The 15,283-nt window shown below is 37.7% G+C and overlaps 1 protein-coding gene across 2 annotated transcripts in view; it reads left to right on the top strand.

Moving 5' to 3' along the window:
- The first annotated feature begins 225 nt into the window (after window positions 1–225).
- Window positions 226–15,283, top strand: part of cmc1 (C-X9-C motif containing 1) — a 35,202-nt gene continuing 20,144 nt past the window's right edge. Inside the window, exons 1-2 of one of the 2 annotated variants that reach the window (XM_008121542.2) lie at window positions 226–354; window positions 8,171–8,263. In XM_008121542.2, coding sequence (XP_008119749.1) covers window positions 309–354; window positions 8,171–8,263 — 139 coding nt within the window. In that variant the 5' untranslated portion in view covers window positions 226–308. Of the gene's footprint in view, window positions 355–396; window positions 491–8,170; window positions 8,264–15,283 lie in introns of those variants that run through there. The other variant, XM_008121546.3, reaches the window with a different exon arrangement.

The following is a 15,283-nucleotide window of genomic DNA, read 5'->3' as shown; positions in this document are numbered from 1 at the left end:
ACTTTGGACCAGTGTTTCTCAACCTGTGGGTCCCCAGGTGTTTTGGCCTACAACTCCCAGAAATCCCAGTTTACCAGTCTTATCCTCTCAGCCACAAAAGGGCGGGAAAAGGCAAGACGTAGCTTTCTCTGAATAAATATTTCCCAGGAAATCCCTTGAAAACCCGACTTGAAGGCAGGCAACAAACAGAGCTTGCAATCCAGTTCCTGCGCAGGCGCACAAGCACCGTCTGATTAAAGAGGCAGTACTTTCCTCCCCCTGACAACGGGGGCGGGCCGTACTGAGCATGCGCTGTAGGCTGGCCGGAAATGGTGGACACGAGAGGAGAGAGTGGAGACGGAGAACGTCCCAGAAGTGCGAGCGCTTTTGAGTAACTTCCTGGGCTGAAGGGCGGGGGAGGCAGAGGGTCATCTGCCGGGGCTTCCTTGCTTATTTCTCCTCGCCTCAGTTGGCAGGGTGATGCTGAGAGGATTTAGGCAACGGCAGATATGTTAGTCTCCATTTTTGCATTTAAAGCTATCTCATGGGATTGACTTTAGAGGTGCTATTTAAGGCTAGGGTATCTGAAAAAACTGCCTCATGCCGTGTCTATAGAGTTTCCCTTTATGTGTAACATGACTCTCCTTAACTGGAGATATCTGGGGGTGCATCTCCACTGTTGAATCAATCCAGTTTGTCACACCTTTTACCTCACATGGCTCAATGCTATGAAATAATGGGAGTTGTGGTTTTATTAGGCTTTCAGCCTCCAAAGAGTGCTAGTGCCTCAGGTAAAGGTAAAGGTTTTCCCCTGACATTAAGTCCAGTCGTGTCTGACTCAGGGGGTTGGTGCTCATCTCCATTTCTAAGCCGAAGAGCCGGCGTTGTCCGTAGACACCTCCAAGGTCATGTGGCCGGCATGACTGCATGGAGCGCCGTTACCTTCCCGCCAGAGCGGTACCTATTGATCTACTCACATTGGTATGTTTTCGAACTGCTAGGTTGGCAGGAGCTGGAGCTAACAGCGGCCGCTCCCGGGGATTGAACCTGGGACCTTTCGGTCTCCAGCTCAGTGCTTTAACACTTCACCACTAGTGCCTCATCAAACTACAAATCCCATTATTCCATTTGCAGTTAAAGAGCTGCCAAGCTGCATTCATTTCCCGCCAGAGCGGTACCTATTGATCTACTCGCCAGAGCGGTACCTTTTGATCTACTCACATTGGTATGTTTTCGAACTGCTAGGTTGGCAGGAGCTGGAGCTAACAGCGGCCGCTCCCGCCGCTCCCGGGGATTGAACCTGGGACCTTTCGGTCTCCAGCTCAGTGCTTTAACACACTTCACCACTAGTGCCTCATCAAACTACAAATCCCATTATTCCATTTGCAGTTAAAGAGCTGCCAAGCTGCATTCATTTCGCAGTATAGATCAGGCATGGGCAAACCTGGGCCCTCCTGGTGTTCTGGACTTCAACTCCCACAATTCCTAACAGCCTACCAGCTGTTAGGAATTGTGGGAGTTGAAGTCCAAAACATTTGGAGGACCCAGGTTTGCCCATGCCTGGTATAGATGCACCCTGGGATTAAACTTTGGAGAAGCTGATTTCATGGCCATTTGTATTGAGAGCAAACTCAAATATGACCCTTCTGCTCACCAAGGCAATTGGGAATGTGTGTAGCATTGCTAGTTAGACTTATTAAGAAATACATGGTGCATGGAGGTTTTGCTCATTTGGTTTTTGTTGAATTCTCCTTATTCAAAATGCTTGGACCAGAAGTATTTTGGATAACAAATTCGAGATTATTATTATTAACTGCATTTCTATACCGCTTTTGTCGCCCCTGTCAAAAGCGGTTTAAAGGTTTACAACATAATAAATGGCAAATTCAATGCCTCACATATATAAAAAAAATATATCACACATCTAAATCAAAAACATACAACTGTAGATTAAAACGACTAATACAGTAGAGTCACTTATCCAACACTTGCTTATCCAACGTTCTGGATTATCCAACGCATTTTTGTAGTCAATGTTTTCAATATATCATATTTTGGTGCTAAATTCATAAATACAGTAATTACTACATAGCATTACTGCGTATTGAACTACTTTTTCTGCCAAATTTGTTGTCTAACAATGTTTTGGTGCTTCATTTGTAAAATCATAACCTAATTTGATGTGTAATAGGCTTTTCCTTAATGCCTCCTTATTATCCAACATATTCGCTTATCCAACATTCTGCCGGTCCATTTATGTTGGATAAGTGAGACTAAGTGAGTACTATAAAAACATCAAACATAGACGTATGCATGAAACAAGTTACATCAATTAACATAAATCCCTTTTCTTCCCCCACCACCATCCCCCATCTCCCTCTCCATAGAGTTTCAACCCCTCTTTATATACGCTCCCTGCTCCCCCAGGGAGTAAGATGGTGGAGGCCCTCTAAGATGTCTTGGAGATGGGACCCAGGTCTACACACAAAATGCATTCATGTTTCATATACAGTTTATACATGTAGCCATGAAGCCATTTTATACAATGTTTAAATACTTTTGGATTTGTGTCCATTAAACAATCAAAAAGCAAAGGTGTCACTCTTTTAGGCAACACATGTGGAGGATTAGGCTTTTGGAGTATTTTGGATCTTGACGTTTTGGAGAAGGGATGTTCAATCTGTATTTAAAGTGTATGTCATAGGTAGGGAGTGGACACAGCAACATAGGAAGCAGTGTTACATAGAGAGAGTGTTACTGGCCAAGGTCACTCAGTGGCTTTCTATGACTGAATAGGGATTCGCACCGTGATCTCTGCGGCCCCATCTATACTGCCATATAAAATCCAGATTATATGTATTGAACTGGATTATATGGGAGCCTCCGGTGGCTCAGTGTGTTAAAGCGCTGAGCTGCTGAACTAGCAGACCGAAAGGTCCCAGGTTCAAACCCGGGGAGCGGAGTGAGTGCCTGCTGTTAGCTCCGGCTTCTGCCAATCTAGCAGTTTGAAAACATGCCAGTGTGAGTAGATCAATAGGTACCGCTCCGGCGGGAAGGTAACGGCGTTCCATGCAGTCATGCTGGCCACATGACCTTGGAGGTGTCTACGGACAACGCCGGCTCTTCAGCTTAGAAATGGAGATGAGCACCAACCCCCAGAGTCGGATACGACTGGACTTAACATCAGGGGAAACCTTTACCTTTACCTTTAGACTAATATAATCCAGGTCAAAGCAGATAATCTGGATTTTATATGTCAGTATAGATGGGATCTTAGAGTCATAGTACAGTGCTCAAATCACCACATTGTTCCTCCCTGGAGATCCATGGCATTCTCTTATGTTCCCCAATTCAAGTGCTAACACAGGTCTTTTCCTTATAGGCTCCCAGAATCAGGAAATCAAAGGACCTATTCACAACCCAAAATTATAGTACCATGGTTCCATTTTTACAGTCATGGCTATATCTTCTGACCTTGGGGGGGTTGTTTGGAAAGTATTGGAGTTATCAGACCAAGAATTACAAATCCCCCTCTCTAAACTGCAAATCCCAAGATTCCATAGGATGGACTGATGGCAGTTAAAGTAGAATCATAATGCTATAATTGTGTAATGTTAAAGGTTCCCCTATGTTCAGAATGATATGGTGGTATTAAAGTAGGCCTCCATTTTTGCTCAGGCCTGCTTTTGGAGAAAATGTGCTAGGTTTAACCTTTCAACCTATAAAGTTTAGTTTTGAAATACCTTAAATTGGATTCTACTCCAGCGGAGTTGGATAGTTATTTTTTACTACTACAACTCCTTTGCCTTTCCTCCCCTTCCTCTTCTCTTTTGGAGGCAGAAAGTGAAGGAAATACGGGAAACCTTTGGATCCCAAAGGGGTTGGCCTTCATCAGGATGAGATGGTGGACGGCAGAGAAAAAGTGTATTCACGAGACCCCGTACTGCCTATTGCTGATATAGAATCCTAGAGCTAGAAGAGGGCCACCCACTCCAACCCCCTGCCATGCAAGAAGACACAATCAAAGCACTCCTGATAGATAGCCTCTGCTGAAAAGCCTTCAGAGAAGGAGACTCCACCACACTCATCCAGAGAGCACTGAGCCCAGGCAACATTGGATCTGGACCAAACTTGGCACACAGACCCAACGTGGCCAACTGTTCATATAGGCATGATTTGGGGAGGATTGAGCCATGATTCTGGGAATTTTAGTTATGTATTTTCTAATGGGAGCATTCATAACAAACAAAATCATAGACTGGCTTTCTTCTAATAAATACTGTTACTAATTAAGTGATATAACCTAAAAACCAAAACAAACAATCACTTTTTCAAATATCTCAGGCACTGCCAGGTACCCAAGCGAGTCACTGAATATAGTTTGATCCTTAAATGGACCTATTGAACTATAAGATCTAGGCTTGGTAATCTATGGGATTAGGAAGAAAACTTATTTGGATTTGTTTTCTGTGACTAAAAAATAATGTCATGGAGAATAGCAGTACAAGTGCAGTCATGCCATTTTTTTTTCACAGTTGAATCTCTTGATATTTCAACCAGCAGTTCTCAGATCCCTATAAACCTCTACATGTCCAGTTTAATCCCAGTATTTTAGTCATAGTTGGGGAATATATATTAAGTATAGTTTAAAGAATCTGAATGAAGTTACCACAAACCCAAAGCTGCTCTTAATATATGCAAGTCTAGTCAGTAATACATTTAATTGCAATTTAATGTTTCAGTGGTGCTTGTCACTGGTTTCAAAACACTGATTAAAAGCAATGCCTGGCTGGTGTTACTCTTAGCTAGAGTGGCAACACACGTTTTTATCACAGCTAACATAAGCTACAGGAATTGCCACTTGAGAATGGAGAAAGTGTTCATCCTGTGGTCTACTTTCAATTCTTAAAGCTTACCTTCTCTCTGCTCAGCCATACAGTGGCACAGTGTTGGCTGCATTCTTTTCATCCTGTTTCTAGATACATGTTTTATGTTCATCACTTAGCTCCCATGTTTATTTGTTTTGTCCTCCCCACCCACACTATAGCGTCATACAGACAGAGGCCATCCTTCTGTTTCATGTTTTCACCTTTCCTATAAAAACACTTTTTGATTTTTGAGGGTTCGAACCAGGTTCAGTTAAGGCACATTCTCACCTGTGACTAATAAGTGTATGACTGATATATGAATGTCAGAGACCTTACTCTTGGAGCCATTCTTTCTAGCTGTAAGATGTGCTGAAAAAGCAGTGTGTTTGGCTTTGGCAATGTTAAACTCCTTAAGTGACTGCCATTGCCACTTCATTTTCGCTGTTCTGTATATCTCTGAGGTTGCAATGAATATGGCAGTGATGCTTGTGCATGTATCTTTAACAAAGCTAAAAAAAATGCTTGGTTCCTTCAAGAAATTATTTTATAAATCAAAATGCTTGCCAATTTTTAAAGCTCCAGTAGTTGTCTTTTATAAATTTTTATAAAGCCACAATCTTTTACTTGTGGATAAACCAAATTACGTAGTGTGCCTCCAAGGCACACTATCCCTTCCACTCTCCTTTGGTACTGCTTTGTTCCTGGAATCTCATGCAGCAGCTACAGCCAAGAATGCCAGCTGTGATTTTTTCATCGTGTAGTCTTTACCAATTTTTTGATTATTGGAATCTTTTCTGCAAGATCTATATCTTGATAATATTCAATTTATTATATAGTATGGATGGATTCTACATTTGGCTGCTCTGAAGATAATTTTGAAACTCAGATGTTACTAAATGCAGAATTATATATTTTAATGAGTGTGGGTTGCCAAAATCAGGATGCAGTCAATAAAATATATATGTTAATTGGCTGTTGCTTCTAGGCCTGATCCTGGTTTTGATTTTGAAGCCCATATAGAGGTAAAATGTGTCCTGTCTGAAGCAATACCTCTTCTTGTTGGCTAAGTTCATGAGAGGAAGTTATGTTACAAGGACTTCAAATGTCTGGGATATGGGCTAATGAAATATTCCTTACCTAAGAATGGGATACTAGAGTTTTATTGTCTCCCAAGAATTCTGAGATAGCTGTTGTTAAAAGTGGTCAGATGAAACTACTGTATGTACAGACAGAAATGCCATTTTAAGGGTTTTTTAAATATGCATGTCATTGTCTACTGGTTATTCTGTTTTCTTTTTTGCTGTTTTATGTTTGAATTACTTAGTCTGCATTGTTCCTCGGTATCTGTTCATATTTTTACATCTGTTTCACCAAATGTTGAAGAATTGGTGCTGAATCTGATTCCTAACCTATGAAAGTATAGGAATTGCAACTCTTTTTTTAGCAGGCATGCTTGTCGGTATGCTCATAATCCAGGGCTGCTATATTGCAAGAACACATGAGCCCCAAAGCAAAATGGAAGGTAACAGATTCAGCCAGTGAAAAAGGTGAAAATTGACTTCAAGGTGATGATAGAATAGTGAGAAGTTAAGCTTTGATTTTTTTCCCCTGGTGTTGTCATCTTTGTGTTCTCTCTTAATTTAAATTTATGCCAATGTAAGATAGTGAAATCTCAAAAATTAAAAACTTACAGTATGTATGTGTATGATAGTATAATATTTGAAATCATATTATACATATGCAGTTATACACAGTGTATAATTAAAGAACTAGAAAAATAACTTACAGCCCATTACTACATAGATATTCTTATAAGGAAATCCTGCTGAGTTCAAAGGAATTTACTTTCAAATATGAATGTACAAGATTTATACCCTGGATTGCAAAATTGTTATGTTCTAGTAAGCCATTCATGCGTAACATATTGGCTTCTGTTTGTCATAATGTGAATGGGTATTGATTTCTAATAATAATAATGAATTTATTCCCTGCCTTTTCCTGCGGCTCTAGGTAGGATACAACATAATTAAAACAAGAGATAAAACACTATTAAAAGACATACAACACGATAAGCAGAATTAAAATACAAGTTAAAATCCGCTGATAAGATGCACATGAAAATTCCTCATTTAAAATTAATAAGGTGCTTTGGCCAGGTGCTTAAATTTGACTTAGAAGGTGTTGTTTAGTTTATACTGGATGGGATTGTACAATGTGTGGCTTTGCATTTGTTGTTGAAATGTCTGTTAGCCCTGACCATTATAAACAAGGGTAAGAGAAAATGGGAGTTTCTGTCCAATAGCATCCAAAGAGTCACACATTCTTCATCCCTTGTTTCAAAGGAATAGGACCATAGTCAGCTATGGGGGTTGATCTAACCATGTCATTGGAAGACCACGTTGTCTTTATGGCTTAAGCAAATCCTCCAGCCCTGGTTTACTTTTGTTGGATTGCTACAGTGTGATTGTATGTGGGGCTTTCCTCAAAGATTAGGTGAATATTTCTCAAGGTTTATAACAGATTTGTACACTGTTATGTAGTGTCTGTGTACAATTTTAAAATGCTAATGTTTAACCTGTTTGTCTAGAGGTGATTCTTATTCACTACAAGTGACTATACAATTTGCTAAGCTGTTAAAGGTTTGGGTATAGTGAAGGGAGCACAGGAGTGGTATAAATAGTTGCTCCTCTAAAATGCCCCTCTCAGCTTTACTAGCCTTGGATCTGGTGTAGTTTTTAAAAATTCCTGTTAAAATTAAAAACTTGTATTTTCATGCCCTAACATCATGTGGATCTAGGTTGGCATGTGCTTGTGATGGATCTTTCACTATAATAGCACCCTGACTATAGAACCCTCTGCCATGGGATGTTAGAGTGTCTCTATTGGCTTTGGGTTTCTGGAAGTCAGCCAAACAGTGCTTTTCTACATGGTTTTTGATGTTTGATCTTTAAGAGCATTTTAACTGGTTTTAAAATATTTTTACTTGTATTGCACCATCTTGGGGATCTTGATCAGCTGGGATGTAATATATAAATAGTATAATAAGCAAATGAACAATTAAATAAAACATTAACTACTAACTACCTCTCTGAAGTTTGCTGCCACTGAAATTCACTGCTTCTTGATAAACCAATACTTCAGCAAACCAAAGAATCATTTAATTGGGGTTTGACTAATAAACAGACACTGAAATTAGCACTTCTGATGCAAAATACATTTCAGAACATCAGATTTCATATGGTCTTCTAAGCAACATTATTATTTTTCTGTTAGTAGATTTACAACTTGCAAATAAACTTGGAAATATTGTTGTTCTCTTGCAGATGAACCAACTCTTAGACATGTAGAAAAAGATGTTTTGATTCCAAAAATGATGAGAGAAAAGGCCAGAGAGCTGTGTTCTGATAAAGTGCAAGGTGAGACTGAAATTCAACAGAATATCAAATTGAATTACTTATGTGACCTGAATTTTATCGTTTGCCAGACATCCACTGTAGCAGTGAATCTGTATGCATGATCTAGATCTCCTCCTTTTATTGCAAGCAAACTGTCATACGGTACTGATGATACTGGATTGTTATCTTCTAAAATAAGGTACAGTAGAGTCTCACTTATCCAACGTTCTGGATTATCCAATGAATTATCCAACTCACTTTCCCACTAAAGGTCTATGCAGTTGTTTACAGAGAAAATTGTAGCCAAGGATGAGGAAGCCTTTGTTTCTCTCTCAGTAACATATTACACAAGCAGTAAAATTCATGAGTTATGAAATATTAGAGCAGGGATATGTGACTCTTCGAGAATTTATCGTGCAGACACTGGTCATGCTGACTGGGAGACTCTGAGACTTGTAGTTCAAATAATCTATTTTCTAGGTTCTGCTCTCCATATATAGTGGCTTACTAAAGAATCACAGTGTTTTTTGTTCAGGCATACTGCTAGCAGTACCCAGTGGTATACAATTTCAAAATCAGCTGAAGTGAGTTTGAATCTGTGAATTCAATACACAATTGGAATGAAATGTCTGGCAATGAAAATTCCTTGCTTGTATTCTTTAATACAGATGGGAGAACTTCCATGGGCAGTCATAATATCACCTGGTAGCTTTTTAGAGCCAGACTCTGTTTATTCTTTGCCATTTCAATTCTGTAAGGAGCAATGTACACATATGTACATTGTGTTAAGCCACCACATTCACCAGTAGGGACTTACACTCAAAGTGTTTGTATTCCTCTTTGTTGCCTTGAATTACTGCCAGGCGTTCACCTGGATGAGGAATGCTTCTGAACATTTCTGTACATTTGCTCTTCTGTGGTCTAAACCTTTAACTGTAATACAAAATAAATGAAAATTAGATTTGATTTATAATAGGGCATGGCAGTGGAGGGAACAGGAACGCTGAAGAATATGGCATAAGACTCTCTCACCTTTACATTCAGTTAAACTGTCAACATGTGGAACAACTCCCCATATGTTTTGGAATTACAGGGGAAAGAGGTGTGATGTGAAAATTGCAAAATAACCTAAGTCCTGTGAACAGGAGAGAAATAGAGAGGCTAAAAGCATTCACTCAGGGGAAGTAGGTCAGATATCTCAGGGGTAGTTCCTGTATTTCCAGGCACTATGGCTCTTCCTTTTGATATACAGATTTGTATAAAAGGACAGACTAAGTGGTCTGAGATTTTGTGATAGATTAAAGTTCAATTTATGATTTAAGTGTTTGATATCTAAGTTATTTAGAGATCATGATTTGCTATAGAATTTTGGGCTAAGAACAGAGAGAACTACTTGCAACCATAGCTTAATACATAATATATTTTAGTCTCTGTATGTGTATATGTGCACACATATAATGATACTGATTCTTTGTTTTAGTTTATTAGGAGAAAGGTCAGTACCATATTTTAGAGGGAGGTGCTTCATACAACAAGAAGCCGATGCAGAACTTGAAATTTCAAGTCCACTGCTTTGTTACAATTGTCTTCTTTCTTGGCTTAATATCTGAATTAAGGATCACCTATACAAACTAAGATCCTGTGCATACAGTAAATGTTACCAAGTTGGTCACTTAAGCATAGCTATATTCTGTGCAATTCACACAAAGATTTAAATAAATGCACTCCTGAAGTTTTACATACTTAGCTCCATGTTGTTTTTGAGCATGAAGGAACTGGTCTGTATATTTTTGAACCTCAGTAGTTGAGGTGGATTGATGTTATATGCCAAACAGTGTTTAAAATAAATCCCAAGTATTCCTAACCAGTAACAGGTTTATTTTTCACTTAGGTTTAAATTATCGTTAAATGTTATATATGAGTGATTATTAGAAGGAAAGTTGCTCGATAATCATTATGACAGAATTCTTAAAACTGTTAGTACGCTGAAGATATAATTAAGGGGAATGTTATATACCATAATACCTTATAAAGTTATAACATCAATCTTCCTGGATGTTGCAGCAAGGTTTCAAGAAGGATTAGTCCCTAGGCCCACTCCCTAGGTCGCCAGATAGTACTCTGTTCTGTACTGCACCCACTTCCCAAGCTCTGTGATACACTGTTTGCATTACCCCTTGCCCAGTCCTTTTATAGCTGATTAGGTCCATTTTCATACCCCTGGCCCTTGGACTACTGAACCTAATCTGATTATTCGGTTTTATATATATATATATATATTATATTAGTGTGTTTTATCAGGGTTTCTGTATTTTATGATGTTTTTATTTTATTTTTATTATTTTTATTTTTTATTTTATTTGTCATCATTTCATTTATTAATTTATAGTCTGGTTGTTTATATTGTCTAATGTGCCTTGTCCTGACATATACTGTTTGTATAGTTTTTTTTTTTTTGGTATTGAATAGTTGCCATGTTGTTGGGAACAACCCTGAGTCCCTTCGGGGAGATAGGGCGGTCTATAAATAAAGTTATTATTATTTTTATTTTTTTTAAATGAAGTTAGGTTAAATGCTTCTTAGAAGTTCTTTGCAGAAAGGCAAAATAGAAACATAACAAATTGTATTATGGAGTCTTTGTAACTCCATCTTCAAAGTTTGTGAAGAAGAGGACAGCAGTCTTTTCCAGAAAGAATAGCATGTAAAGAAATCTTAGGAAAAGATCACATTTTTAGTACATAAATTCATATTACTAGAGCAGCAACCAGCCAAACAATCAGTTCATGTTTATACAAATTGTCACCAAATTTTATCTGTAGATATTGATCTCTTTTCTAGAAATAAGAATAGAATCGGAACCCAGATAGGAATGTGGTCACACTCAGTCCATATAAGATGGTGCTCATTCATTCACAATGAAAGAGCTAACATTTGCTAAAATATCACTAGTCCTAAACCTTGCATGAAAGCTTTCTTTTGGAAAGTGCTTAAAGTGATATTTTGAGGTTTTAATTGTGGGTGAAAACAAACCTCAGCAACAGTGTAACCATTTTTTTAAAAGATTAAGACTGCCAAAAAGGGATACATTAGAGAAATAGGCATTTTACTCACATTGTGTGAATGAAGGAACAGCAAGACCCAAGCTGTTATATCAATACTGATTTCATATAATAGGAATTGCCCTTTGATGTATGTTCTACTGTGTTTCACACTGATTTTGCCCCGTGATGCAAACATCAATTATTATTCTCAACTGCACTGAAATCTGTTAGGAAAGCTATAGAATATTGAATATAGGTGTTCAGGTAATTGTGAGGCATTGTAAATCCACAGTATTCAAGTTTACACTTCTGCATATGTGTTGTAATCATATTGTTTAGGTGCGAATAAAACAAAAAACAAGCAGAAGTACCTTTTCATATATATCTATTGATCTGACTGGTCTGCTGCAAATACACCTTCTATTTTCTCTTACAATAGGTCAGATGTTAATATGATAAACCAATGATGCTTATTGAATCTGTCCTATAGTTAGATTTATTATTTAATTATGTTTAAAATCTTTTGATTTGTCTGAAAGGTGAACATTTTGTTGTTAGAGCTTTTTCAAATTCTGTTGAGTTTGCTGTGACAGAGATGATCCCTTGAGTACTCAACAGTTACATGTTTGCACGAACTGTTTCACTTCTCCTGTGCTCATCGTCACTGAAGCCTGAATGCCCAGATTACAACACAAACTACAAGAATGTTTAGTCATGTTTTAAAACCTGATGAGAAATTGATGGTGCCTTATAATAAATTGAGACCTATGGCTTAATCCAGTTGTTAGTTGCAAGTCAATGAAAACTATGCAAGTTCCATCTAGTTAGGTCTAATAAGTGTAGTTGAGACCTAGTTACCTGCTCTTCCTTTATAATGTTTAGACTTCATTTTGAATTGTGTTTTATGTAGGGTTGTCTAGTTGGATGCATCAACTAGTGATTTCTGCCAGTGTATTACAACTGTATCTGCCCTGACTTCTAGTGCCCTCCAAACTCTGTTCAAGATGTTACTTATGAAGTCCTAATTGGTTTCGGCCTAACATACCTGAATACCAGCTTCCATTCCACTATGTTTTTGAAATTCAAGAATAAACATTGTCTTGGATATATCACCTATATACCAAATCTTTCTCAAAATTATTTCTCCCAAACCTTCTCAGAGTTAAAATAAGGGTACCTTCTGGAAATAATAAAGCAGTTTTATTCAGTGTCATTTTTAATGGCTTGGATTGGTTAGAATAGCATGCTAATTTCTTTCTTTATTACCATTGCTAGGGCAAATTTTGTGACCGATATATAAAGGATATTTGAATGCTGACCTGCTTTGTATTTCTGCTTTTGAAGGTGAGAACAGGAAGATCAATGCAAATGACTATGAAAGCTTGATTAGAGAAAAATGATTGTATAGGTGGTCTGTTAGGAAAAAAATAAGAAAAATTATAAGTTTTGTTGACTTGTGTGTGCAAGTTGTAATAGGGAGAGGCTCAGTTTAATTTGCAGGACTTATCTAAGGATGTTTTGTTGGGAAAATAACTGAAAGGAGAGATCATTGGGTAATGAGCACATTGAAATCCAACATGGAATATCTAAAATGGTTGGATAGCTGCATCATGGCAAACGTTGTATTTTTACATACATATATCCATCTTTCTGTTTAGGTTTCATTTTTTCACTTCAGGTTCTTGTGTCTTTGGGGGATTTCAATTGTGATTGGGAGCAAAATACCGGTACGTGTATTTCTCTGAAGCTTTGACCATTTGGAGGGTATTTAGGAATGAATTATTGCCTGAAACATTGTTGAATTTTATTTAAGTGTGGAATTATTAGCTGCCTTGAGTCCCCATGGACAGAAAGATGGGATTTAAATAAAGTAAATAATAATAATAATAATAATAATAATAATAATAATAATAATAATAATAATTTTAGGGATCATATCCTGGAGATATCTGTAAGAGGCTTGATGCCACACTTTCCCAACCCTTGATCTAAAGAGGACAATCTGAAAGGCAATTTTTAAGTCATCATTGCCTGATTTTTCCTAGCATAGTTGTAGATTGCTCCAAATACTGAACTTCTTTACAGGTCATATTAGACATTTAGGGACAGATAGATCTGTTCAGTTCAACAAATTGTATTTTTCCACAACAAGATTTTTTCAATAGATACCACGTTCAATAATGTAAGCCTATGATCATTTTTCCTGTGATCAATCACAAATTAAGATATGTAGTTGAGTGGGGAATATCACATGTAGATGTCTTAACTTGGAACACCAGTTCTAAATCAGTGCTGTTCATATTATCAAGTTATACTCTTAAGAGATATTGGAACAGTGTCTCTAAAATTGTAAATTATTTTATACTTACAATTCAAATGTTGTCATCAGGAATCAGATATTACAGTGCTTGGGTGATGAGAACAGTGGTGGAATAGGGATACAAAAGGATATCCGTAAATTTTTATTAGGTCTTCATTTATCAAATGATTGCAAGTCCAGTATTATATTTTTATTATGTTTTTGTGATAGTTGCAGATGTAATTGTATGACTGAATAGCATCATGTAAATACAAATGCTGGGTAGAGCTTTATAGCTAGAATTAGGTAAGAGTTCTGGCAAAGGCCATTTCAAAATGCCACCATTGTTCCTCTCCCCAGGGACTGCATTGATACTTAGTAAAGATGATGGGATGAAACACCACTTCAGGCTTCCCCATAGTAGAGTAAGGCCAATGTCAACCATAGTTTCAGTAATGCACACTTAATCAACAGTCCTGTATCTGGGATCAAATCTGTCCCTTTAGGGGCCACCTGCACCAGAGCATGACCCTTGCACCTGACACATCAATACCTGCAAAAAGAAAGCAATCCTGAAGCTTGGACAAATGTTGGCACTGCCTATTGAAATGCCCAGGGACACCTGAAGTAGCACTTCATAAATGTCTTATGTCTTTTCATCAGAAATGGTAGATAAGGAAATGTGTGAAATACTTAGCAGCATCATGCCGAGATTGGTTTATGGCCATCATTTTTCTTCTTTCCTAATTAAAAAAGTACCAGGTCTTCTAAATTTCATGCAGTGTTCATCAGAGACTTCAACAGTGATAATGACTTGGATCAAATGTTTGGAGTTTTAAAGTACACAACACATAGTTTGGCATGAACACAGACAGTGTTAAGAGGTTAAGATTGATTCTTATGAATCGGTTTTTTGTAGGTAGATAGATATAGATTTTTTTTTAAAATGAATCCAGTTTGGAGGAAGAAATTTAAAACTAAAGCCAATCCATGTGATAAATTTCCTTGTACTATAGATTTCCTAATTTACAAGTTGGGTTTGACTGTCTGGGTCTCTGAATGAAAGCTGAACATCAGTTTACTTTATCTTGTTTTGTTCTAATTCTTTTTAAGGGAGGAAAAGAGGAAAAGGTAAGATATAAATTGAGAGATAGCTACTCAGTGACATAAGTATATAGTAAAAACTGAGTCTTCTGTTACAGGCTGAAAATTGGCAGGTTGCAGGAAGTATTTATTCATGTCAAGACTTGGAAAAAGTGGTAATTTCCTTTGCTTATATCCCTCATTCCTCATTGCTTAACTATATAAACTGAAAAGAGCCAAGTATATACCATAGTGTCCCTGCTTGCTCTGTCCACACCTGCTGCATTTGGGTATTGTAGTAAACCATGTGTCAGACATGAGCATACACCCCCTCCCCCTGTGTTTGTTTTATCTTCTTGACTATATTCCCAAATACTCCTTCCCCAGAAAGGGGGAAGCTATCCTTATCGTAACAGTCAGGACCCATATAGCCTTCTAGGATCCAGGAGAAATATCAATCTTACCATCTATTGCAAAAGAAAAGTGAACACCACCAATCAGCATAATGATGGGACAAAACCCAAGAACCTATATAAATGTTAAAAAACAATAGAGAGGCATTGAGTCCTCAAAAATATTGCAAGCTAAAGGCCATTTGATTGAACATGTCTCCCAGCA

The sequence above is a fragment of the Anolis carolinensis genome, chromosome 6, assembly GCF_035594765.1.
Source record: "Anolis carolinensis isolate JA03-04 chromosome 6, rAnoCar3.1.pri, whole genome shotgun sequence".
NCBI lineage: Eukaryota > Metazoa > Chordata > Lepidosauria > Squamata > Dactyloidae > Anolis > Anolis carolinensis.
Note: the sequence above shows the minus strand (reverse complement) of the source record. Positions and strands in the feature narration are given on the sequence as shown.